At 40.2% G+C, this 25,542-nt stretch overlaps 1 protein-coding gene across 6 annotated transcripts in view; it reads left to right on the top strand.

Moving 5' to 3' along the window:
- The window catches only part of EGY2 (ethylene-dependent gravitropism-deficient and yellow-green-like 2), a 106,762-nt gene extending 81,844 nt beyond the window's left edge, over nucleotides 1-24,918 (top strand). For all 6 annotated transcript variants that reach the window (XM_087661119.1, XM_087661120.1, XM_087661121.1 and 3 more), the window contains 7 exons: nucleotides 15,798-15,872; nucleotides 15,953-16,058; nucleotides 16,140-16,233; nucleotides 16,679-16,832; nucleotides 24,081-24,288; nucleotides 24,419-24,579; nucleotides 24,667-24,918. In XM_087661119.1, coding sequence (XP_087517245.1) covers nucleotides 15,798-15,872; nucleotides 15,953-16,058; nucleotides 16,140-16,233; nucleotides 16,679-16,832; nucleotides 24,081-24,288; nucleotides 24,419-24,579; nucleotides 24,667-24,891 — 1,023 coding nt within the window. In that variant the 3' untranslated portion in view covers nucleotides 24,892-24,918. The remainder of the gene's footprint in view (nucleotides 1-15,797; nucleotides 15,873-15,952; nucleotides 16,059-16,139; nucleotides 16,234-16,678; nucleotides 16,833-24,080; nucleotides 24,289-24,418; nucleotides 24,580-24,666) is intronic.
- Nucleotides 24,919-25,542: the final 624 nt, after the last annotated feature.

Raw genomic sequence — 25,542 nt, 5'->3', positions numbered from 1 at the left:
GCATGTGGTATGGTTGGATAGCTGTGGTTAATGTTGTGACTATGATGCCTTATGGAAATTCTAGTGTAGTATGCTTTTCTTTTGGCACAATGCGGTGTGATTGAAGACGATTGCAGGGATTTCAAGGGGAAGGTCTATCACGGGGATGTGAAATTGGGAGATGCTTTAATCTTGTCAATAACATTTGATTAAGATATTAATCAAATGTGCAAGGTTATTGAGCACATGTGATGCACATGGCAGTTATTACAGCTGGTGTCACAAAGACAAATATGCTTGACAGATACTAGGTGGTACTTGTTGTCAAATTTTGACCTAGATAAATTTATTGGCCACTAATGTCAGTGGTGACAATAGAGACTAGGCATTAATTGATTAATTAATGCCAATCTAAGGTTCAATAACTGCTCAAGGATACTTGGAAGACGAATTGGCCCAGCCAATTTAGTCATTGGTTGGTAAAATTAAAATTTCAGTACTAGAGTAATTATTAATTTTTTTTCAGAATAAACATTTTGAAAATTAATTTAATAAGCTGAAAATGTTCAAAAATGAGATTAGAAGACTATCACTTGGTAAAACTTGCCTATGCAAGTGGGAAAAACGTTTTTAGGGGTTGATGGAAGTCTATTGTAGCCATTGAGAAAGAAGAAAGAAAGAAAGAAAGTTATATTAACGTCTACAACAGGCCAAGTTGGCCTATGAGACCAAAATGCTGCATTCAAAATGTCAGGGAGATTTCAAGAGTCCCAGTGAAGCTAACGTTTATGCTATGTTGAACTAAATTGAGTAGAGAATAAGACTATTAGAGAGCAAGGAGAGATTGCTGATGTGATTTATAGCTACCAAGGATAAGTTCTACAACATGTGATAGCAATTTGGAGCCCTCTAGGAGCACGTGATAGCACACCAAGGTCGTTGTGGTGTAGGTGATAGCATATAGGATGAGGCAGCAGTCTAAGCTGTAGGCAACAGCTTCCATGGCTGTTTGAGTAGGGCAATAGAAAATTTTTAGTGTTTCTCGCGATGAAACACTTGGAGTTTCTCTCTCTAAAGCATTCTCTCTCATCCCCCAGTCATCTCTTAAGTTATCTCAGCATCTTCTAGTAGTTTGAGCCATTTAAGAAAGAGATTTCGCAGTGTAAGCAGCATCCAGGGCAGTATGGACGGTTGTTTAGCTAGGATGGAAGTCAAACAGGTTGACAAGCAGGCAGGTAGCAGGTTGGACAGGTGGCAGTGCATTCAGTGTTGTTGGTTGGCCGGGTTCAGCTTGGCCAACTTGATCATTTTCTGCTTTTCCTGTGGGTTATTTATGGCTTGGGCCTAGTGACGTCATGTGTATTCATTTGAGGGAGATTGTGATGTCAAACTTAGTGCATACTTGCATGAGTCATCATGTACATACTCTGCTTTGAGATTTCAGTCTCGGCACATGTCAAGGATACAAGGGATGCTACGCCGCCACCAGAGGGCCTTGCCCTGCCGATTCAATCTCTCGATATTAGACCCATGCAGGATATTTTAGGATGACCAAGCTCCATGAGCAGTTCCACACTATACATGGAACACATATGAATTGTACTCAGCCTATTGGCTTGGGCCTAGTAACGTCATGTGTATTCGTTTGAGGGAGATTGTGATGTCAAACTTAGTGCATACTTGCATGAGTCATCGTGTACATACTCTGCTTTGAGATTTCAGTCTTGGTACATGTTGAGGATACAAGGGATGCTACGCCGCCACCAGAGGGCCCTACCCCACCGATTCAGTCTCTCGATGTTAGATAGACCCATGCAGGATATTTTAGGATGACCAAGCTCCATGAGCAGTTCCACACCATACATGGAACACATGTGAATTATACTCGGCCTATATACCATTTTGTATGTAGCCTATTCAAGAGGCAACTTCACCGAATCCTCTAAGATTCAGATGACAATCATTCTCTTAAGGGGAAATGCATTGCAGTGGTAGTCCATGCTCTTGATGAAAGATAGAGCACCATCATCATGGGTAAAATTTAAGCAAATGTTTGCTTCAAATTGGTTGACTAGTACATTTGAAGTGGACATTATGACAACTTGGAATAAGTTTGATGTAATGCAATGCAAGAATTTGGACAATATAATAAAAAGCTTTGGGATTCTTGTTGCTAGCGACTTCTTATCATCGAGTTTCCATTCATGAGCAAGTGGAAAAGTATGAATGTGGGCTCCCTAAGGAAATCAAAGATTTTGCATTAAATCCACCATATCTGGCATGTCTCAGCTCCCAGAAACAATTGGTATAGATGATGCTTTGTTTTGTGGGAAAGGTTTGGTTTTCCAAGAAATGGATGGAAAATTGAATAAGAAGTTTTCAAGGGCTGAGAAAAGGGGAAGATTTGAAAGTTGGGCTGAAGAGAGGCCTAAACAACAAAAAAAGGGCTAGAAAACAGAAGGTAGGAAGTTAAGGGCTGCCTATAAATGCTTTGTTTCTGAATGAGAGGGTCATATGGCTAAGGACTGTCCTAATAGACAGCAAGCTAGAAAAGTAGAAAATTAGGGAGATCCCAATGGAAAGAAGGCCAAAACATCTATTGGCTTGGTACATATGTTATTACTAATGAGATGCTATTGAGTTATGTAGAGCATGGGGCAAAATGAGAGATCGACATGTATTAATCTTCTTTGATTATGGGGTATGAGGCAACTTTGTCTCCATGGATATGGCAGCCAAGAGGATGAGATGGGACGTATGGGAGAAGTTGGTATGGCATGTAAGGGCCATGTAGGGGCTGTCACACTATACATTAGGAAGATTTGCTTGCACATTCAGGGATGTGTGGACAGCAAAGAGCTTTTTGTTGCACTCCTTGAGGGTTGTGATGTCTTGCTTGGTATACCTTGGTGCTATCATGTGCATGTAGGGATTGCATGACATGCTAAAGTGATCACTATTCAACACAAGGACAAGGCCCATACCTTGGATGTAAAATTGAAAGGGGAATCTATCCTTGTTGTTTTGGCTTCTACCATTTCTTAAGTAATGAAAAATCACATTTCAACATACTTGGTTTTCAATAAGGATAAGGTTGATAATGAAAATGTTGGAAGCATGTCTAACTTAGGAAATGATTGCATGTCGTTTCTAAAATGTATGCTAATTGTTTTTCTTAGTCACTTTTGGAGCAGCTTCCACTTGAAGGGCTGGAAGATCAATGCATAGATCTTACTCCTAGAAGTAGTCCTCCTAATAAGCCACCCTATAGGGTAAGTCTAGCCTAGCAAGAGGAGATGAGTCAAGTAAATGAGCTATTGGAAAAATGATTGATTTAGCTTAGCTCATCTTTCTTTTTGTTCTCTAATGCTTTCTGTCCAAAAAAAGGATGGATCATGGCATATGTGCATTGACTATCGTGCTTTGAATAAAATCATGATAAAGAATCGGTTTCTAATCCCTCCGATTGATGATGTTATGGATAGATTGCAAGGAGTAGTCATATTCAATCATAATGATAGACCTGTCAGTATTGTACTTGGTCTTAGAGATTGACCTAACCCCAATCACTTTCCACGTTAAAGAATACAGAACCAACTCCAAAGTCTAATTTCACTTGATGCGATCTAGCTTATCCTACATGGCACATTGACTATAACCTCAGTAAACCCCCAAGTCCATTTTGGTGGGATTCTGAAAAGGAATGAACCTCAACTATTGCATTAGGATTCTAAACCAACATGGACCTACAAGGATGTTTGCTAACAATGCCTACTAACCTCTAGCTCTTCCTAAACACTTGTGACTAGTCTGGTGATTCTTGCTCACTCTCAACAAACTCATTTGGCTCCTCTAGCTTTGGCATGAAACGATTAGGCTCTAGTGGTTTAGGTGCATGGGTATTATGAATCTCTAGTGAAGATAGAGCAAGTGGTAGAGATTCAAGGGAGTAAGAAGTCTCTACAAAGTAGAAAGCAAGGTTGGAAGACAACATAGGAGGATTGTCAAAATGGGTTGGGTCTACAACGAAGAAGCACCACCTATCAATGAAGAAGAAACACTTAAGAGTAGTACATACACAATATCATCAGGGAATACCATATCAACAGTAAATCATCCAAACTAAGCTCAAAACTAGGCTTATTACCAAGGGATTTGTTAAGAAGCTAGGATTGGACTTCATAGAGACAATTGCACTCCCTACTTAGATGTCTACCATTTGGATGATCATAGCATTGGTTCCATTACAATTGGCCTATTTATTAGATAGATTTGAAGTTCACTTTTCCAAAAGGTGTTCTTTAAGAGGAGATTTATGTTGTGAGTTTATCATATTTTAGTGTTCTAGGATTAGAGGATTATTTTTATCACTTGTGGAAGGCTCTCTATAGTTTCAAGTAAACATCTCAACCTTGGTATCAACATATTGACCTCTTTGTTTCACAACATGGCTTTAAAAGGTAAGGGAATGACCCAAACCTCTACGTTAAGTTCAGCACATGGATTGGTGAAGATATTTATTTGATGTGGGCTGCATTGAGCAGGAAGTTTGAGATGATAGATTTTGGCTTACTCCAGATTTTTCTAGGCTCAAGGTGTTTCAAATATTGCATGGCATTTTTGTCTCATAGTAGAAGTGTATGACTAAATTGATGTCAGTGTTTGGTATGATTACTAAAAATGTGTTTCTTGCCTCATGGACCCAAGGCCCACTAGGAAGGGTGCAATGATGAATGTTACTAGATACAAAAGATTGGTTGAGTTCCTTATTGGGGCCATCCATACATGACCAGATATTTCTACATTAGGCTCGCCATTTTGAGTTTTTTCATAGAAACCTATTTATAAGTTACTTTGTAGGTTTAATGTAAGTGACCTGGACATGGAGAATCATGTACAAAGAGGAAGTCAAGCTAGACTCATTTAGATTGGGTAGGTGATTTAGACACCCAGAGATCCACTACAAAGTTTCTCTTTTGTTGACTATTATCTATCTCCATGTATAAACATACATTATTGTGTATAAAAGTGCATGTTTAGGGTTGCACGCCTTTATCTTGAAAAGATGTACATGCACACATGTATCATTACTATGCAAGAAAACAATCGATTTTTTTACAAGATAAGAGTAGGAAGAGATAAAATCAGCCTTTCTTCATCGTTGATCAGTAATAAATTGATATGGTTTGCTTTTTTTTCTTGAAATGGAAGAAGAGCTCGAGAGAAGAAGGGGCTGTAATGAATTTATAGGTTTATTGTAATGTAAAATAATAGCAAAAGAAGAGGGAATGGGGGGTATTTGATGGTGGATAAGTGGAGGATGATGATACAAATGGATGAGGCCAACTTTAGGCTATCTTTAGCTACTCTACAAGAGTTTATAGCTAAGAAAATTGGTGTAGAATGAGGAAAAACGAGCTCTCTTTATAGGAGAAAGGGGAAATCTAGTTCCAAAAAGAAAAGTGAAATAGCACAATATAAGTGTCCCCAGCTGCATCTCATGAGGTGTAACAAGTGGTAGGGCACTTGGAAGCTTATATGACAAGTGTCATGACACTTATCTTTTCGTTACGGCCTTCTATTTTGTGCTAAGTACTGTCAAGAATATAAACAACCAAATTTAGTAAGCATTGTCAGAACACAAAACTTACTATATTTAGAATGTCATCTCTATTTTTAGGACTATCATTTTTAGACTAATTCAAGGCTCCTAAAATTTAAAAATCTCCTAAAATTTAGGGATTTCTCCCCTGGTGCCCTCCATTCCCAAAAAATGAGTATCATATGAAAGCTCTTTACAAATACATTACAAACACTGTGTTGAAATCTTCATATGAGCCTTCCATGCAAAGATATGTACTTTTTAATATTTCAGCCTACTCATGCACATTGTGCAAACATTTCATGATCATGCCATCTTGTTGATTCTTCTAGTAGATCTAGCCGACACTTCGTGGTATTAATCCTTTTGTGTGCAAGTGTGATCGTGATATGCTTGAGTTCATGTCATAGGTGCCCAATGGGATTATATAGGTGGAAGTGTATACTATCTTTTCTTTAATCTATTGCGTGGGTCCACCATAACTTGTGACGACTCATCAATACATAATTTTAATATGCAAAATAATAGAAAGGATTCTTTTTGTGTTGTGTTATGACATCCCCATTTTAGCAGACCCACCTCCTTCACCTTTTTTAGCATAGTTATGGTTTGAGATACCATTGATAGACTTTAGAATGGTTGAGTAAAGGACAATGATGAACTAGTAGCACAACAACTCTCATATGCTAGAGATGTCTTCTCTCTACTCTTGGCCTACTTATTCAATAGAGTTCTTTATGAAGACTTCCTTGCCAGTTGGTTAGCTAATATTGTAGTACCAATTCTAAATTCTAGAGATCCTATGGTTGCTACTAACTATAGAACTATCATGGTTGAGCCAAGCTTTATGGATTTGTATTGAAGCATGACTTGAGTAAATGGGTAGAGATGCATCAGCATTGGGTAGATATGCTCCAACATTGGGTAGAGATGCACCAACATGACTTGAGTAAATGGGTAGAGATGCACCAACATTGGGTATGTAGACAAGCAAGGTTTAGAAGAGGGATTTCATACTCGAGTAAATGGGTAGAGATGCATCAGCATTGGGTAGATATGCTCCAACATTGGGTAGAGATGCACCAACATGACTTGAGTAAATGGGTAGAGACGCACCAACATTGGGTATGTGGACAAGCAAGGTTTAGAAGAGGGATTTCATACTCGTTAGCCAAACTCATGTAGAGACTATAGGAGTTCGGGGTCCCTACTGAGTTGCAGTGGTGTGTTTGTACATTGTATGAGTCAATTGACGTCAGAGTAGGCCATCAACGTTATTAGAGTGAACTAGGGTTCCTCCCTTTCACTCACTCTCTTGGGGCTATACATTGATGAGATATCAGACTATATTGATAGAGTGGACCTAGCCTTGGGGAAGTATTGATACATCTACTACTTTATGTAGATGATATTGTGCTTATCTCAGACACCCTAGAGGGTTACAACAATACCTAGATGCACTACATACCTTTTGCTAGTAGAGAAACCTCACAGTGACCCTTGGGAAGACCAAGTTTATGGTGTATAATATCTCTATCCAGTGAATTAGATGATTGGTATCTTAGGTTACATATGGTGGGTAGACAATGAAGCAGGTCCAAAGATCATAGTTGCATTCGTACTACGTACAGACTAGTTCGTTTCGTATGGTTTATACGTACCATATGGTACGTATCCGTACCAATTCGTACAAAAAAGGGCTATTTTTGGCCTATGAAGACTAGACCACACAATATCTTCCAACTCCTAAGCCTTATGTTTATTATCATAATTTCAACTCTCTCTCTCTCTCTCTCTCTCTCTCTCTCTCTCTCTCAAAAGAATGAAGAGCCTCTTTGTCCATCCACCCTACACTTTGCTGTGTTGTATGATGTATTACGTATACACTCCCATCTATATTCTAGTAGCGCGTTGCGTATGTTGTGCATGAGGTTTTACCTTGTTACCCTGATGTATTGATCCTATTAGCTCAACTGACATTGCTATTTTAGCTCTAAAAATGTGTTCTATTATCTATAATCCAAATAACCAAGTTTTTGTTTTTTTTTAACGTACTAATATGGTACCCATACCTTATAAAATCATAAGGTACCAATTAGTACCATATTTTATCATACCGTACCGTATTGTACCTTTCATACATGACAACCTTGCCAAAGATACATCTACATGGGGATTGCTTTCATAGGGATAAGATTCAATATGAGGAGAGTAGTGGAGTATAGATTGGCTATGCAATATTAGGAGCCATGGAGAACCAATTCTTACATATACAATTCTTGGAACCTTAGACAAAGCTCTAGCTCTTCGATATACTGGTTCCACTAGTACTCGTATATGGAGCTCCTATTTGGGAGTCAAGCCTCCACTATAGGAGGAGAGCTACAATAGAGTAGCCAATACCAAATGGAGGGGAGGTTTATGATGAAAAGGAGTAGACAGAGAGGCCACAAGTGCTGATGATCTCTCCAACGATCAAGAGTAAGTACTTAGTGCCACATGAGATAGTCAAAGCATACGTGGGAGCACCACCTATTGTGGATGAGGCCCTTTTCTAGACAATGATTTGTGTGCATAGGCTTTGGAGCCTCTTAAGGCAAATATGCTCTAGAGTCTAGACTCATTCTAGAGTCATCTAGCTAGCTAGCACTACAAGATCACACTAAGTATTGGTATGCCTAAGTACAACTTAGAATCCCCTTTCTTAGAGCTCAATTGAGAGGAGCTCAACAGGAACATCAGGATGGACAACAACTAGGACCTGGTTATTGCCTATCCAAGATGTGAGGATGAACATGGCTTTCTACTAAAAGCATATTCTATTGGTATCCCTTGATGGTTTTGTGACCTGATTGAGATACATGGACATAAACTTGTCCCATGGAGCACATTGTGCCTTTGGTCAGCCCCACACATCCTTGCACCAATCGCAGATAGAGACTTGTCTTTATGGAGTAGATTCCCTTCCCCTAGAGGGCTAGATCTACTAGCTTTGCCAGCTTGAGCTGGAGATCGAGGAGCACTACATATATAGGTGCCCAATGTGCTATGAGATCAAGAGGATGCTTCCATTGTCTATTTTGAGAGGGATTTGCACCATTGTCCAATGTGATTGACTTTTCTGATCAGCATTGCCTTGGACTCTTCCTCTTGGAGTTGCATTGACATAGAGATCACCTCTTACAAACTCGAGGGAGGCACCTTGGGGATTCATGGAAAACTACAGTGCACACTTATTGACCTTTTCGGAGTTGTAGATGCACTTGATACTTAAGAGTATACCCCACACTGACTCGTGGTTCCACCACAAAGAGTCACCTTAGACAAAGCCACTAAGAGATGCAAAGCATGTGGGTAGGTCCATGTCCTTAGTCGACACACCATAGGAGGATACATACAATACTTGCATGCCATCAAGCAGCTTTACCTTGATGCTTCAGCTATCCATGCTGGATAGACCCATGAGAGATATCTTGGGATGATACTAATACCCATATCCGTTCCACCATTGTATTACATCCCTAGTGTGTTTTTAGTATTTTCAGGTTTTTACCTAGCTAGATGTTCCCTTTTAGATTATGTTTTCCTCCCCTTCTCCCATGGGTACCCTTCCTTCCATGGAGTTCCATCTGCTGGTCCATTTTTGCGAGCTCCATTCCCAACTATGGCATCAAAGCAGGTTTGTCAACTTCAACTTGTCATTGGCTGTTCGCTTGTTGTCTTCTCATTCCTAATGACCTCATTGTCACGTAAGTGCAGGGGCTTTTGGTCATATCAACCTTCCTCATCGTCACTACTGTTTTTGGTCATTTTAGTCCACTTTGTGGTCAATGTCCTTGTTTTGGTCCTTGACCATGGTATTTGGATTCTAGACACCGTTTGTGCCACTATTAGGTCATGCATCACTTTTAGGTGATGAGTGATTGAGTCTATATCAGGGCAGCCTGCCAGAGTGCAGCAAATACAAAAGCGTATGGACAAGACAAAGACAATGAACACAAGAGAAGAGGGAGAGAAAGAGAGAGAGAAGAATGCAGAAATTCGCAGTCAATGAATGCTGAAATGACGAAGGCAGATATACAAACAGGTTTTTGAAGTATCTGCTCGAGCTGATGTCTATCTCCACCACCTGAATGACAAGTGAAATGGGCAGGCAGGCTGCTAGATATAAATAGCTGAAAAAGTAGCCATGAAATGATGAGGTCGGCCAGCCAAAACTAGCCGACCAGCTGCAAAACCTGCCATTTGAGCATAAAATAACAAGTAAATCAGCGATCTGCAGTATTGGTGCCATGTGGCACTGCTGCTTGACCAAAAACAGTCTGATCTACCCGAAATAAGGTGTGTGCTTATGAAGACTGCTGAAAATGCCCAAAATTGACAGGAAATGTGTGATTGTACTCCAGAGAACTGACTGTACCAACTATAGCCTAAGAGTGCTAGTCCAAGGGATGACTAAATCTCTAACACCCCCTCTCAGATCCTGGAGGCATAAGGCTCAAGGATTTGGAGTGCTGTTGTAGAATAACATAAGGAAGCACCTTCTTAAACAAATTTGCCAAATTGTCTTTGTCTTGTAGTATACCATATCAATAGTCTCATCCAAGATCTTCTCTCGAATGAAATGGTACTATATCTCAATGTGCTTCGACATAGCATGAAACATAGGGTTCCGTATCAAAGCAATGCAACTCTCATTGTTGCAATGGCGTGTGGTAGGACTTGTCCGCGGGTAGCGAGGCTCTCCTAGTAACCTCTGAAGCAACACTATCTCACATGTGGTAGAAGACACCACTCTTTACTTTGCCTCTGTAGAAGAAAAGGAAACTTTGGGTTGCTTCTTGCTACTCCACGAGATAACATGTGCACCCAAAGTAAATCAATATCCTATCATTGACCTTTGTTGGTCAACATGTCCGATCCAATTTGAATACGCCTAGCCTTTAAGAACCAAAGTTGTATCTCCAGTACTTGTTGTATAGTGAATACCAAGATTGTAGGTCCCCCTTAAGAATCGCAAAATCCTTACAGTACCCTTCCAATGAACCACCTTGGGTTCACTCATGAACCTTGCCAACAAACCTACAAGAAAGCACAAATCAATCCGAGTGTTAAGAAGCCATATCAATGACCCAATCACTCTGCAACGAGAAACTCCACGAACTGATCATTTTGACTCGTGTATATCTCTTGGAAAGTAGGACCATAAAGCCTGTATCCTTGGGACTATGAGCTATACCCACGAACACCTCTCCCTTGAAAGTTGGCTCAAACTTGTCTCTCTTCTTCTATTTCTTGATGTGAACATAAGCATCACATCCAAACACCCTAAAATAAGAGACACTCTGTTTTTTACCAAAGTAAGCCTCAAAAGGGGTCGTACCAACAACCATGGCTGATGTAGGGGATTGATTAAGAATGTGGACAGTAGTGGCCACTGCTTCAGCCCATAGACATTGAGGTGTCTGTTGATGCTTCATCGTAGTCTGCGCCATCTCAATCACACTGTGATTCTTCTGCTCCAATATGCCATTCTCTTGAGGGGTATTCATGTTGGTGAACTCTTGATGTATGCCACGATCTACACATAAACGAGTTAGCTCGTGGGAGACAAAATCCTCTTATTGAAACACAAGATCTTGAGTTTCTTGCTAGACCGGTTCTCATAGCAAGCAAAAACGTCAAACATTAAGAAACAAAACATCAGAAATGTGTTTCAGAAGTTTCTTTCAAGAGGGGGTAAAATAAGAAACACGGGCTTTTTTATATAGGGATTTTTAATAGTTTTGATTGGGGAAAGAGGTTCTAAACCTCTATGAAACTCTCTCTTAAACAAAGAATGGCTAATTGAGCTTGAGTGATAATAGAGTCAATTGAGAATAATACATTATACGTTACATATCCATGATCCATTATTGACTTGTCACTTATGTCAAAGTTAGTCTTTGGATAAGCTATACTATGGTTTAAAACTCAAACATGATGATTCATACATATCATACAAAGAGAATTGAAATTAACATATAAATAGCCTATCTATAATATAGGCTGAGTCAAGTTGCAACATCATGATTCTCATTTCAAAACAAAAAATCAAGAATGAATCGCAATATATCATAAATAACTCATAAATGAGACTAAAGTCTCATAATATTCAAATCTCAAGACAAGAATAGATACTAGATTGACAAAGTCCAATAACTAAACAAAATCACAAAAAAATTAGTGGTTTCAACTCACCAAAAAAATAAAAAAAGTTAAAAATGCCCACGTTTTTAACTCTCAGAAACGTTTCATACTTTAAGAAACATTTCGTAAGTTTCAAATTCAAAGAAATGTATTTCTTAGCTACTATGCCGGTTCTTCTCAAAGATCAATCCATCCTTGAAGTATGAGAATGCTTTTGACTTTAGCTCCAAGAAGTATGCTCATGTCATCCTGCTAAAATCCTCAAAAATCAGCATAATATACAAACTCCCCTTAAGTGACTTTGTCCATATCAATACATATAAGTCCATGCAAACAAGCTCCAAGGGGTCCTTAGCCCTTCATGAAGCCTTGCTAGAAATAGCATCTCTATGCTACTTGCTATAAATGTAAGATACACATGGTAGGTGGCTCACCCCAATCTCTGGCAATCCACGCACAAACTGACCATGAGCTACCTTCTGAAGATACTCGTAGTTGAGATGGCCAAACTAAGCATGCCATAATTCGGTTTGAGTTTGAGAGGAAAGAAGAAGAGAAGAAAAGGTAGAGGAAGACCGCATCTTGTAGACTCCATTCTCCTCGTGTCCTACACAAAGAACCTATGGAGATACTCCATCAAGAACTTGGAAGGAGTCCTTATCAAACTCGACTGTTAAACCAAGAGTACAAATGTTGCTCATTGAAAGAAGATGATACCCTAGACCTGGCACATAGAGAACCTTTGATATATGGGCACCACCTTGCCCATCTGGAATCAACTGCATATGACCTTTACCTTTAATCAGGACTAAAGAGCTTTGACCTATGAGAATTTGCCCATGCATTGGACGCATACCGGTAAATATCATTTTAAGGAGTCATGTGGCAGAAAGTGCCACTATCCACAATCCACTCAAGATAATGTGGGGCAATCATCGTTGCATCAATGGCCATTGGAGGAACATCATCTCTCACCTCCAAATGGAGGAAGGTGGCCGATGAAGGAGCAACCACTACTCTTGAGTCCTTTGTAGTCTTCTTCTTGTGGTCCTTGTCCTTGTCGGGCCAATCTTTCTTCTAATGACCTATCTTGCCATAGATATGACAAGTAGACTCCTTGGCTTTGTCTTGCTTAGACTTCTCATCCTTTTTCTTATTCTTCTTGTTCTTTCCTTTTTGTTGGGATGGCTGACTGGTCAAAGCCGCCGACTTAGGAGTGTTCTAACCTTTGAGTTGTTCCTTTTCGTCCAAGATTAGCGAAATTGACTCCTCCCACTCAAGGGTCTCGGTCCACCCTAAAGCAATCAAGGTGGAATAGAATGCATTGAACTAGGGTGGTAACTAAGAGAGAATAATTATCACCATGTCCTTCGAGGTAATCGCCTTGCATTTTATACCTACATCTACTATTGCCGAAGCTTATTGACATGCTCCTGCATAGAAGAAGACTTGTTGGGACTCAAAATGCAAGAGAGAAAGAGAAAAGAACGTTTGCAAGCATTCACTTTGTCCCAATGTGTTTGTAGTTTCATCAGCTAGGCTTTCTCATTGGCAAAAAGCTTTTGGCTATAGGATGGTCTATAGCATCAATCATGAGTTCTGCCAAATCATAAGACTCTAGAATGGCAAGTATCATTGCTTGCCAGATCATTCTCCCCATTGAGCTTCTAATCTGAAGGAAGAGTCAATAATATGGTGGCCTTAAAGTTCATAATGGCCTGAAACTCCGCATCGAGTTCCGTAGATATTGTAAATGGAATAACCTGCACAAAAACAAGGGCAGTCCCCCTCTGACTTTGCACACAATGTTGGTGCTTGCTAGGGCTTCCTCCACTCGTACTTAAAGAGTTTCAACCGCTGGAGGCGATGAATAGTCAAAATCTTCTCCAAAAGGATGAAAAAAACAACTTCACTCCTTCCTCGTGCTTCACCTCTTTGCCTCAGCCTCCAGATGCTCAAAATGCAAGCTTTTGTCATGAAGAATCCTCCTGATCAGGTCTGCCTGGTCAAAGTGTAGCGAATACTGAAGCATATGGACAAGACTGAAAGACAATGAACACAAGAGAAAAGGGAGAGAGAAAAGAGACAGAAGAATGCAGAAATTTGCAATCAATGGATGCTGAAATGAAGAAGGCAGATATACAAACATGCTGTCGAAGTATCTCCTCAAGCCAATCTCTCTCTCCACACCACCTAAATGACAAGTGAAATGGGCAGGCAGGCTGGCAGCTATAAATAGCTGAAAAAATAGCCATAGAATGACGAGGTCGGCAGCCAAAACTGGCTGACCAGCTGCAAAAGCTGCTGATTGTGCACAAACAAATAAATAAATCAGTGATCTGCAGTAACTGTGCCATGTGGCACTGCTGCCTAACTAGAAACAGTCTGACCTGCCCAAAATAAGGCACCTACTCCAGAAGACAGCTGAAAATGCCTAAAACTGACAGGAAATGCGTAATTATACCTGAAAGAACTGACTGTACCAATTGTAAATTGAGTATGCCAATTAGTGGTTGACTAAATCTTTAACAATATCATCTTTATTCTCCTCATTCCCAACAGCCTCATTCTAGTCACACATTGGGATAAGTGCATTGCATTTTTCTCATGTCAAGCTTCTTCATCATTAGTGCTGTTTTTCTCACTCCTCCATTTTTGTTCTTCAGTTTTCGTCTTTTATTTGTGGCTCTCTCCTTCCTCACATTCTGAGACATTAGCACTTTGATCCTCCCATAATCACGATTCTCTCTCCATTGTGGCTCGCCATGTGGGTTATGCCCTCCCTTTTGCACATGTGGTGATGGAAGTTCCATATAGCTTGAAGTCTCCTGCACTTGAGCATGTCCATCACAAAACCAAGTGTGCTTCCACCTTTCTAGTGCAATCACATGTATACTTGGCATGGCTGTCTTATGGTCTTTTTAACTCTTGTCAAAGACAAATACAAGTGGATGCCATCTATTATAGTGTCCTTATAACCGTGTATTGTGATTTCTAATCAACTTCTTGCACTTTGAACCTTTACTCAGCATTAGCCCTTCCACACGCCTTGAATTCCACAAGCCACACTGAGTGCATGCATACTTTGACCACTTGTCACTAGCCATTCGTGGATTATCCATGTGTTGAACTTCTGACCTCTTTGATGATGCCCATACAACCATAGAGACAGACAATTCCATCAAAGGGCATACACATGTTGAGGGTTCTGGTACCTGCATGTGAAAAACCAGCAAGTCTACGTGCATGGTACATCATTTGGAAGACTATAAACAAGTATTCCTTCAGTTTGCAATGGATGTGCTCCTTGGTGAATGTTTTAAGCTCAGTGCGCGTAACTAATACTAGTGACTACAAGGACAAGAGAATAAAGACTCTTTTGCACCACATGAAGTAGATATGAATACCCTGCTTAGCATCTTTTCTGATAGGTCATTGGTAGTGAGGGATTGAGTCTTCCAAGGTTGCACAAAGCACATTCAAATGTACTGACATTATGTCAGAAGCTAGGCAATAGACTATCAAGAAGAATCCTAGTGGTTACCTCAAAAGTAGACTTGGAAGAAACCTCTTTAAGGAAGATGCAAGTACCCAATTTTGAACCCACAATTAGGAGGCTTGTGAAACAGAGATCCACTCTAGTGAAGTTCTTTTAGAGTCACTGGAGCTCTTTTCAAAGATTATGAGCCCATTCTTGGGCAAGTGGAAGGGTCATCCTCTCTTGGAGAATCCTGAATGTAGCAATGCCTTTCAAGCAATGGGGGAAATGTGAATGTGTGATGAAGGTGCTGTGTGTGGAGTTGAAGAGTAGGAAGTAAGAAAGGTGGCTGAGGATGTGAAGGATCAAGTTGGGTGTGAGTTTCTTGTGGAATTCTGGTGGTGAAGATAAATTTTGCACACTCATCAATCATCACCTTTCCTTGTCTTGTCTAATGTTTCTGCACATACATTATTGTAGAGTCCATATCACTATATGGACCAGTGCTTTGTTAGTACTTGGCTGTACACATATCTTCATCTGTTTCAGGGTGGTGTTCTTTTCAAAGGAAACCTTCGGGGGAATGCTTCAAAGAGCTATGCAAAAATAAACATGAGACTGCAGGTAGATTAAGAGCTTCTTTGATCTTATGCTTGTTTAATGATGTATTTTTGTGCTTATATTTTTTGATGTTTACTCTCCAGAATAATTTTGGGGATCAATACAGACTTTTCCTTTTTCTCAATCCCGGTGATGACAAACCAGTGGCGTCTATTATTCCAAAGGAGTTATTGGAGCCTGATCCTTCCTGTATGAATATTTGATTTCCTTGAGCATCCTTAGCTACAAGCGAACAAGTTCACAGATCTTAGACTGTTTTACCTTGTGCAGCCATACCTGATTGGGCTGCTGCATCATTGTTTGGATTGGTTACTTTAGTCACTGTATTGTTGCGAAATTCACCTTCACTTCAAGTGAACTTCTTGTAAGTGCAAAATGATCTCTCTATGCCTCATCTGACTTGTGGCGTTTGTTTGCATCAAACCCATGCTGCTAAACTTTTTGCAGTCATATCTCAGAGTGTGAGTTTGCCATTATTTGAAATTGCAAGTGTCTTGTAACATAGTACTACTTGATTACTAAGCACCAAACATGAAAAATTCCAATCAAGCCCACAGCTCATCCATAAAGTCCTTCTTGATCCACTCTTTATTAACCCTTGAAATAAGCATTTGAAGCGACATGGTACTTTGCAGGATTTTCCTTGCAACGTGTAAAAACCTTGTTTTATTAACATGAAGCTTGCAGGATGGCCCTGGGACTTTCTTAAGTAGTTCTCCTTGATAGTATATTTTGTGTGTTTTTGAAGAAAACATTGTATTTATATTACATGCTACACAATTTATGTATTAATTGGTCCTTCTGTACAGATCTACCTTTGATAACTATGAACTCCTCCTTGAGGGTCTTCCTGGAGCTTTTGTGACGCTGGCAATACTTGCTGCACATGAAAGTGGCCACATTTATGCTGCACAAAATATCGGAGCAAAACTGGGTTTACCTTATTTTATTCCAAGTCTGCAGGTATATCATTTCAAGTTACACTAACCACGGATTTACTTAAATCCATTGAATGTGACATGTAATCTCTTCTAGGTGAAAGGAAACATGTCTTTCGCAATTTACTGATAACACATTTCTGATGTTTCAACTTAGCTTGTTTTATATTTTAACCTTGAGGAGTTTATCAATAGATTCTTCTTTTGGTGGAAGAAAACATCAAAGCAAGACAGGCATTAGGGTAAAGGGGCCATTAGAGTGTCATTTAATAGTCCCCCCTTATAATTTTTTCCAAGTGAGTCACGTAAATGTTTTTTAATAGTCAAACTATATATATCATATGGAGCCCAAAAAAAAACTTTGGAGCATTTCAATATTTTTATTGAGTAGACCTAGTTATAAATGAAGGGTTCACAGAAGAGTGACAATGAGGGGCCAATAGAGTGACACTCAAGGGTGCATTGCTTTTAAGGTTTCACAAAATCCACAATGTTAAAAAAAAAAACATGGCTCAATTGCTCGACTCACATTAAGTTTATATGCAATATGAAAACTTGATATCATAACTTTAAGTGGCTAAACAAGCTATATCATTTGTAAAATCGTCACAAAATTGGGATGGGGTGCATTTTGCTCATGGTTGTTACGTACAAAAAGTACAATACGGTACGGTATGATAAAATATGGTACTAAATGGTACCTTATGATTTTATAAGGTACGGTATGATATTAGTACGAAAAAAAAATTATGTTAATTTTTAAAAAAACTATTAAAAAAACTATAAATGATAACACACATTTTTAAAGTGAAAATAGGCTACAGCAATGCCATTACAAAATGAGATCAATGATCATACATGATACCAAGTCATGACAGACTCAAGAGTCAGGTGTGAAATCTGCTAATCTGGATACAATCATCAACGATACGTCATACATCATAATCATCATCATCAAAGTACTCATCAAGAGAGTCTAAAGATTACCCCTTGGCATCGGATGATAAGACACTTCTATACTTATCCTCACTAATGAGGTTACCATTATCATCAAATGATGGCTCCCTAGGCAATGGCGGTGTAATTATAGGCAAGGGGGAAAGGTCATCATCAGGCATGGAATGAGAGCTACTAGAGCCCCGTCTCACATATGTCTACAAACGACTCGAACCACCCCTTGTTGATCTTGGAGGGCGCCGAATGACTGTGCCCTTGCTAGTAACTGCTGCAACTCGAACTTGAACTCCTCGCCCACAAGCACGCTCACTGCGAGTCTCATGAGTGTTTGCTGCTATGAGCTCTCTATAGAGCTCCACAAAGATATGCTCTTCCTCCGCATCAACCTCCTAGTGTACACTTAGAAGAGTCTCGCCCGTCAATTTAAATGTATCAACATTCCTACACAATGCACATAACTTGGCATAAGATTATAAATACTAAATTTTTAACTTGTATAAAATTGAATAGAACAAATTTAAACCTAACGATAAGTGTTTATCTGCTTTGGACTAACCATGGTCATCATGGCATTTATCATGCACAAGCTAGTGCAGCGATAGACTAGCTGCTCTAATTGTCGTGTGCTAAGCCGATTGCGAATCTTCGTGTGAATGAGAGAATAGGTACTCTCCAACATGCACCCGAAGAGCAATCCTGAGCAAGAACTCTCATGGCCAAGGATTGAAGAGTTTGCAGCGCATATCCAAAATTCTACCACCAAAAGAGAGGCCTACATAAGCGACTCTCTTCTCCAACAAGTGGGAGAAGCAAAAGCCACATGCCCTTTCTGATCCGCATAGCATCCGAGCTCCTCTAGAACTATGTTGTGGTCATCCATGTGGACCACACAAGTGAGATATGCAAGTTGGTTAGAATGCAATTCTCTATCATCCATGATTGTTGGAGACTTGTAGGCCGGATGTAATAGTGCTACAAATCCATGGATGGGCTTATGTATCTATGCCCATCTCTTCTCTACTATTTCAATGATGTGTGCACACTGTGACTCCATGATCATTATGCAAGCCTGTGCCTCCACTAGTGCTGCTCTGGAGAATTGAACGAGAAGGCCTATGGTGGACCCCTCGCAATCACTCATATGTAACACCCTATAAAAGGGAGTCATGGCAATTACGATCCCATAGACTTTGTGCTAAAATTGATCATCGAGGCACAAGCACTACACGGCTTTTACCTCCTTTGTCTTGTGCTCATCTCACTCATTCTATAGGGTGTACACCACCATTTGGACTGCATCTCATAAAGACACTCCAACAGCAACCACATATAAGCAAAGCGAGTTAAAGAAGGCTTCTTCAACTCAAGCATGCTATGCTCGTAATACATCGCAAGCACCTTCACCTTCACCTTCACCTTTATCATGAAGAAGGTGACAGTTGATGTAGCCTTATGCACCACCCTCTTCATCCATTTGAGCTTTCCAATGTCCTCCATGAGCAAGTCCAAACAATGACTTGCATATGGAGTCCACACTAATGAAGGAAACTCGGCCTCAAGCAAACGGTCCATGCACAGACAATTGGATGCATTGTCGGTAACAGCTTGCATCACATTTGACGGGCCCACCTACAATCTATCATACATGGCACAAATTCAAAATTATGATAAGGAAAGCTTCGGGGAGACATGAATTAAAAATTATAATAATGAAAGCAACAACTTTAAAATTTAAAAAGACAATGTATACCTCAATGATAGCTTGCCGAATATAGCGGTAGATGAATGTGCCGGTCATTTTACTTCCCCTCTTGCTAGTATCTACAACTTGCAAAAAATATGCGCTAAGTGGACATGAAATGAGTACGTTAATGATGCCCCATTTCCTATGGTCTCTCCATCCATTGGTGAGAATGGAGCAATCATATTTTGTCCATGTGGCGTAAATAGGATCAGGGCTTTGTCGATCCTCTCCTTTAGGACATTGAATGCAAGATCGCATTTGATTATCATGCGTGCAATCTCAATGTCCGCTTATTGTTGCCTTTCTCTAAGAAAGGTAACCGATCCAAGCATATGGCCGGGAGCTTGAGAGAGAGAGGATTGCCTCTCCGGTGCCGCATGAGCCTCAAATCTTTGCCTTTTGCCAATGTTGAAGTTGGAAGCGGATGTGGAGTTTGTACCACCAATGGTGGAGGCCTCACCTGCATCGGTTGAAGATACGCCTACATTTGAGGCTTCCTCACAAGTAGACATAGGTGTGGGTGTCATTTGCTGATGCGCCACTTCGTCCTCTAGTGGATCCCCCTCTCATCTTGGCAAGAATCTCCTCTGTAATGTGTTGAGGGATCACGTTGCTTGCAACAACTTAACCCCTCCGTCTTGGAAAGATGTTGAAGAAACCGGGTCACACTACTTGTGTAGTGCTTCCCGCAATACTTGCATGTCCAATGGTGGGAGTTGGACTTCTTTGTGTTCTCCACATGGATGGCATGCAAGTTGAAGGCCTCTTGCTTCTCGCATGTCATGATGCCAAGGCATCCAAGTGAGGTCCGATGGAGAGAAGAGAGTTGAGACTCGTCACTCTGATTGGCGATCACGATGATGCTTGAAGAGGGAGGGGATGAGAGGAAGAGGAGAGAGTGAGAGCTTTAGAGGCTTGAAGACCCAAGAGGGATGAGATGGGGTAATGATGCTTCAAGAGGGAGGTGATGGGGAAAACTTGGAAGAACAATGAAGAGGGAGGGGATGGGGGGAGGAGGAGAGTAGAAGAGGAGATGATGCTTGAAGAGGGAGGGGATGGGAGGTTGATGCTTGAAGACAAGTGGGTGGGGATGAGCCTCAAGGAGAGGGTGAGAGTTGACAATGTGTGTAAATGAACCCCAAGTCCACATTCTGTCCCTTTTTGCCAAATGCTGCCCTAGGCCCCCACGAAAATGTGCCAAAATCATGTTGTATAACCAGTTTTGCAAGATGGGTGGAAAAAATGCAGCCAAAATCACATGCGAATTCGTACGGTATCGTATGGGTATGTACGGTACGAACCCATCTGTATGTCGTATGAAGGTAACTATGATTTTCCTTTTGGGGGCATCACTTTTTGGCCCGTCTACCCTAGAACCGTTGTTAAAAGCCACCCAATTGGATTTACAAGAAGGTTATAAATTCTTCAAAGAATGACAAATGCTTAGATTGTTGGGCATATTGGTGGGATTTGGGGTCATTATGCTTCAAACGTGGGAATGGGTTTTCAACAAGGCTAAAGCAAGTTGGAAAGATGGAAATATCCCCAGCAAGGCTTAGTGGCTACAATCCTACCCTTAATCCATTGATATTAGTAGGTCATTTCACCAAGTATTTCCTCTTGTGTTGGAGACCCTCCTTGTACTTGTTTGATAGTGGAGTAAGTATGCTATATCTAGAGCTCTAGGCACCCCATAGCCAGCTATAGCATCATAACACATAATGAATCCTTGTAATCTACATGTGTGGAAAACATGTGCAATTGAGCACACCAATACAATAGAGAGTGACCTACATGTGTGGAACAAGTGTGCTATCTGGCACACCAATAGATTAGAGAGTATCTTGGGAAAATCTTTTGTTATATTGCTTAGAGTCAAAGATGGAAGTACATGGGCTCAACAACATGGCTGAAGTATGGCTTGATAAAAAAAAGGCTAGATTACATGGGTATATAGCACCACAAAGATTTACCATTCCATACAAGAAGAATAGGCCAAAGTAACTATTGCGTGAAGCAAGATTTTTCAAAACTCTTGATAGCGCCAAGAGCCTCCTTGCAACTAGCTCCGTACACCTAGAGAGAGAGTAAATGACAAAAGATGAAAGCATGGTGAAAGTTGCAATATTAAGGGACACTCCTTGCTAAGGATCGGCCACATGAATAGGCCTTCGTGATATGCCACCTAGGGAAGCTCCCATACCTCCAATTTTGGCACTAAGGGCTCCAGAACACATGAAGGTGGGGAAGACCTCCAAGTTGATAAATTGCACAAGGTCCAACCTTGGCGATGCAGATCATCATGCATATCAGCCTCATAAAGCAATCAGTGTCCTTGGTCAACTTACTACCAATGGAAGGGCACCCATGGGATGCATCCAAGACTTGGCTCCATGTGGTATAGAGTCGTGCAAGTGCCTTATTGTAGTTGCTCCACTCCTAAAGGGAGAGTGAATGACAAAAGATGAAAGCACGATAATAGTTGCATGCATGAAAGGAAGCTCCCATACCTCGAATTCTAGTATCAAGAGCTCTAAAACATGTTGGCTTGGAGAATGTCTCCAAGCTGATAAACTACTCAAGATCCAACCTTGAGGACGAAGATCGTGTCATGCATATCAACCTCATAAAGTAAGTGTTGTTCTCGGTTGACTACCAATAGAAGGGCGCCTAGGTGACGTATTCAAGACTTGTGTAGGATCCTACAAAAGTGGATAGCCTAGAATCACAACGTTGAGTCATAAACCGACCTTGTGCAAGTGCACTAGGGGTACTTTAGGGTAAGGGGAAGTGACTCATATTTATAGGACTAAAAGCCCATTTGTGCACATCATTGTTGTGTCATCACCACTCTTGGACTTTATGACCCAAGGGTATGACCAGCGCTACTAGCACCTGTCTAGTCCATGTCATCCTCGGAGCACCTTGAGACCGATGGACAGACCAAGATAACAAATTAGACCATGTAAGATATGGTGCATGCATATCTCTCCTATAGACTATTTGATTGGAAGAATTATCTTCCATAGATTTAGTTTGCTTATACTTGTACTAAGCATTCAGGTATTAGATATATTGATGCATGATTAAACGAGTAGATGCAATCTGTAGTTAACTTTCTACATGACAAGCAAGAAATGCTAATGATTGCAAAGGAAAGTATTAAAAAAGCCTAGGATCATGTTGCATTTTATGCTAGCCAAAATTGTATTCTTTGAGAGCTCTAGGAGAGCATGTGGAACTTTTGAGTCCAAAAGGACTCTGACTCAATGACTACTGGCAAGTGCTATAGATATCTTTGAGGTATTGTGGATTGTTCCAAATTATCAAGAACATCAATAGCATGTCTTACTAGTAGGATTTGCCTCTAGATGTCCTAACTCACTTGGTGTTCCATATGTGTTGTTTGAGAGAACAATTGGGACAAGGTGAATTGATCATCTTCATCAAGGAGCTCCTATGATTGGAAGATATTGCTCATTACATTCCACTGGAACCCAAATTGGTTCTTGACTATAGGACTGTCAATCTCATCGGACCATTTATACCAAGTATATGACTTTACAATGATAGGACTAAACAAATGCTCATTACATCTCATCAGATCATTTATCCTAAGTATTTGGTCATTGGGCACCAATAGCATTCATAAGGGGAAACTGTTATGTCCTTGGACATCTATATGGGTACCAATAGCATGGGCCATAGCCTTGGGACATAACGTGACCTAGTGCGAACATGCTAGGGGTACTTTAAGGTTAGGGTAGCTGCGTCCTATTTATAGGACTGAAGGCCTATTTGTGCTCATCATTGTTATGTGATCACCACTCTTGGACTGGAGACCAAATGGCTCAATGTGTTCATATAGTAAGAGGGACAGGAATGGGGATGGGGATGGGGATGGGGATGGCCAAAATAAGGGGACCTGGACCAGGACGACTAGAAAGTACATATAATATACTCCAAAAGTAACAAATATTTAACCTTAAACTTTGAAATTCAGAATGTGCATCATCGAAGTATCACATTGACAAACAATAATGCATAAAATGACTACACCGAATGCCAACTTTCCAAAAATTGGCTAAATCAAAATAGCGAGATTCTGATCTCTGCCTAGATGTAATACCAGGAATCTTTTCATACTTATTAATGAATCTCTTTATGCTTACCTGGATAGATCTCACACCATGAGTAAATGCCATAGCAAGCATGGTGGTCGAAGCATTTGATGCAAAAAGCTTATCAGTAAAACAAGTATCCAGTTTTGTGCAATGTTATGGGCAATCAGACTTACAAATATTATTATTTCAGGAATCCCTTGATGCTTGCTTTGATTTTTGCAACTAAATGCTAAGTGCAGACATGCCTGCTGATGTTAACAAACAGTAATCCAAGTTCTAAAGTATTCATAATGTTGTACTGGAATGAAGTTGTAATGAAGTCAATATCCACAATCTATACTTAAATTGTAATCACTTGTTTACTTCAGTAAGGACCTCCTATGTTGTTCCAATATTCAGGCAGAACATATCATTTATTCAAAGTCAATTTGCTTCCTCTTTTGCACAGCTTGGCTCATTTGGGGGTATCACAAGAATTACCAGTATCCTTTCAACTCGCCAAGATCTCCTTAAAATTGCAGCAGCTGGACCCCTTGCTGGAGGTTCCTTGTCTTTGATCATTGTTTTGATTGGCTTTATTCTATCACCAAGTGATGGACAGGGTATCATCGTCAATGCATCTGCATTTCATGATTCATTTATTGTGGGAGTTCTAGGTTAGTATCTCACCCAATTGAGCAGAAGAATTTTGTCTGGTTGACTGATCATTCTTTTGGAGCATGACTGGCTTCTTCATTGTGTTGTTCCTTTGGTAAGCTACATGTATCATGTTTGTGATTTTTGCAGCAAAAGCCTTTCTAGGAGACTCCTTGAAAGAGGGATCTGGCTTAGCTGTCAATCCTTTGGTTCTGTGGGCATGGGCAGGTTTGCTTATTAATGGTATCAATAGTATTCCAGTTGGTGAACTTGATGGTGGTCGAATCTCACAAGCTTTGTGGGGACGAAAGGTTAGTCTAAGATGGTCGCAAGTTAAAGTTGCACTCAGCAGAGAACTAATTTATCTGATTGATGCAAAGCTATACATGCTTTTGCAGGTTTGGAGCCGGGTGAATGGCATTTCAATTGCGCTTCTTGGTTTCTCTGCTTTGTTCAGTGATGTCTCCTTGTATTGGGTTGTCCTTGTCTTATTTCTTCAAAGGGGTCCTATCACCCCACAAGCAGAAGAAATTTCTTCACCTGATCAATTTCATGTAGCTCTGGGGGTTGCTGTCTTACTGATGCCACTGTTGATCTGCCTCCCTTTCCCATTCCCATTCTAATAGAGAATGTTTATCGTAGTCTTTGAATGCTTTTTCTGTGTTAATGAATTGTAGTTGTCAAAGGAAGTCTATTGGACACTTGTCGACCAACACAGCATCTAATGTGCCATGAATAAATCATAAGAGTAATTCATGCTCTCCATAATTAGCTATATGTCCAGTAAAATTTGAAGCAATCTCATGTAAAGGAAAATTAGAATGAAACATATGATATAAGTTACTATCCAACTTTTTTGCTGAACTGGAGGTACGGTTTGTGATCCTCTGTGCCTATGGAAAACGTATATCATGATTAGATGTGTAGTGTAATTATAAGTTAAGGTGACTTATTACTGTTGCTAAAATAACATGAGATATTCAATATCAAATTTCTCGCATTCTACAGGAGTATGTTAAGGCCCTAATACATTGTCAGAATTTTACTTTGATTGGAATGCAAGAATGGGAGAAATGGTAAACTCATGCTATGTTCGGTCACTGCAGTTCCAAGGACAACTAGTTCAATCGCAAGCACTCTTGATACATGCTTACGTGACTAGCATTATGCTTTGGCTATTTGAGTCTTCACTTTGTTGCATAAGCAAATGCTAATGCTTCTTCTATAAACTTTTCTCTACACTGTGGCAAGCTAGCATTGCAACTCTCTGTTAG

The sequence above is a fragment of the Lygodium microphyllum genome, chromosome 21 (assembly GCF_053477565.2).
Source record: "Lygodium microphyllum isolate KBCC chromosome 21, Lygodium_microphyllum_v1.1.10, whole genome shotgun sequence".
Lineage (NCBI taxonomy): Eukaryota > Viridiplantae > Streptophyta > Polypodiopsida > Schizaeales > Lygodiaceae > Lygodium > Lygodium microphyllum.
This window is presented reverse-complemented; position numbering and strand designations above follow the sequence as displayed.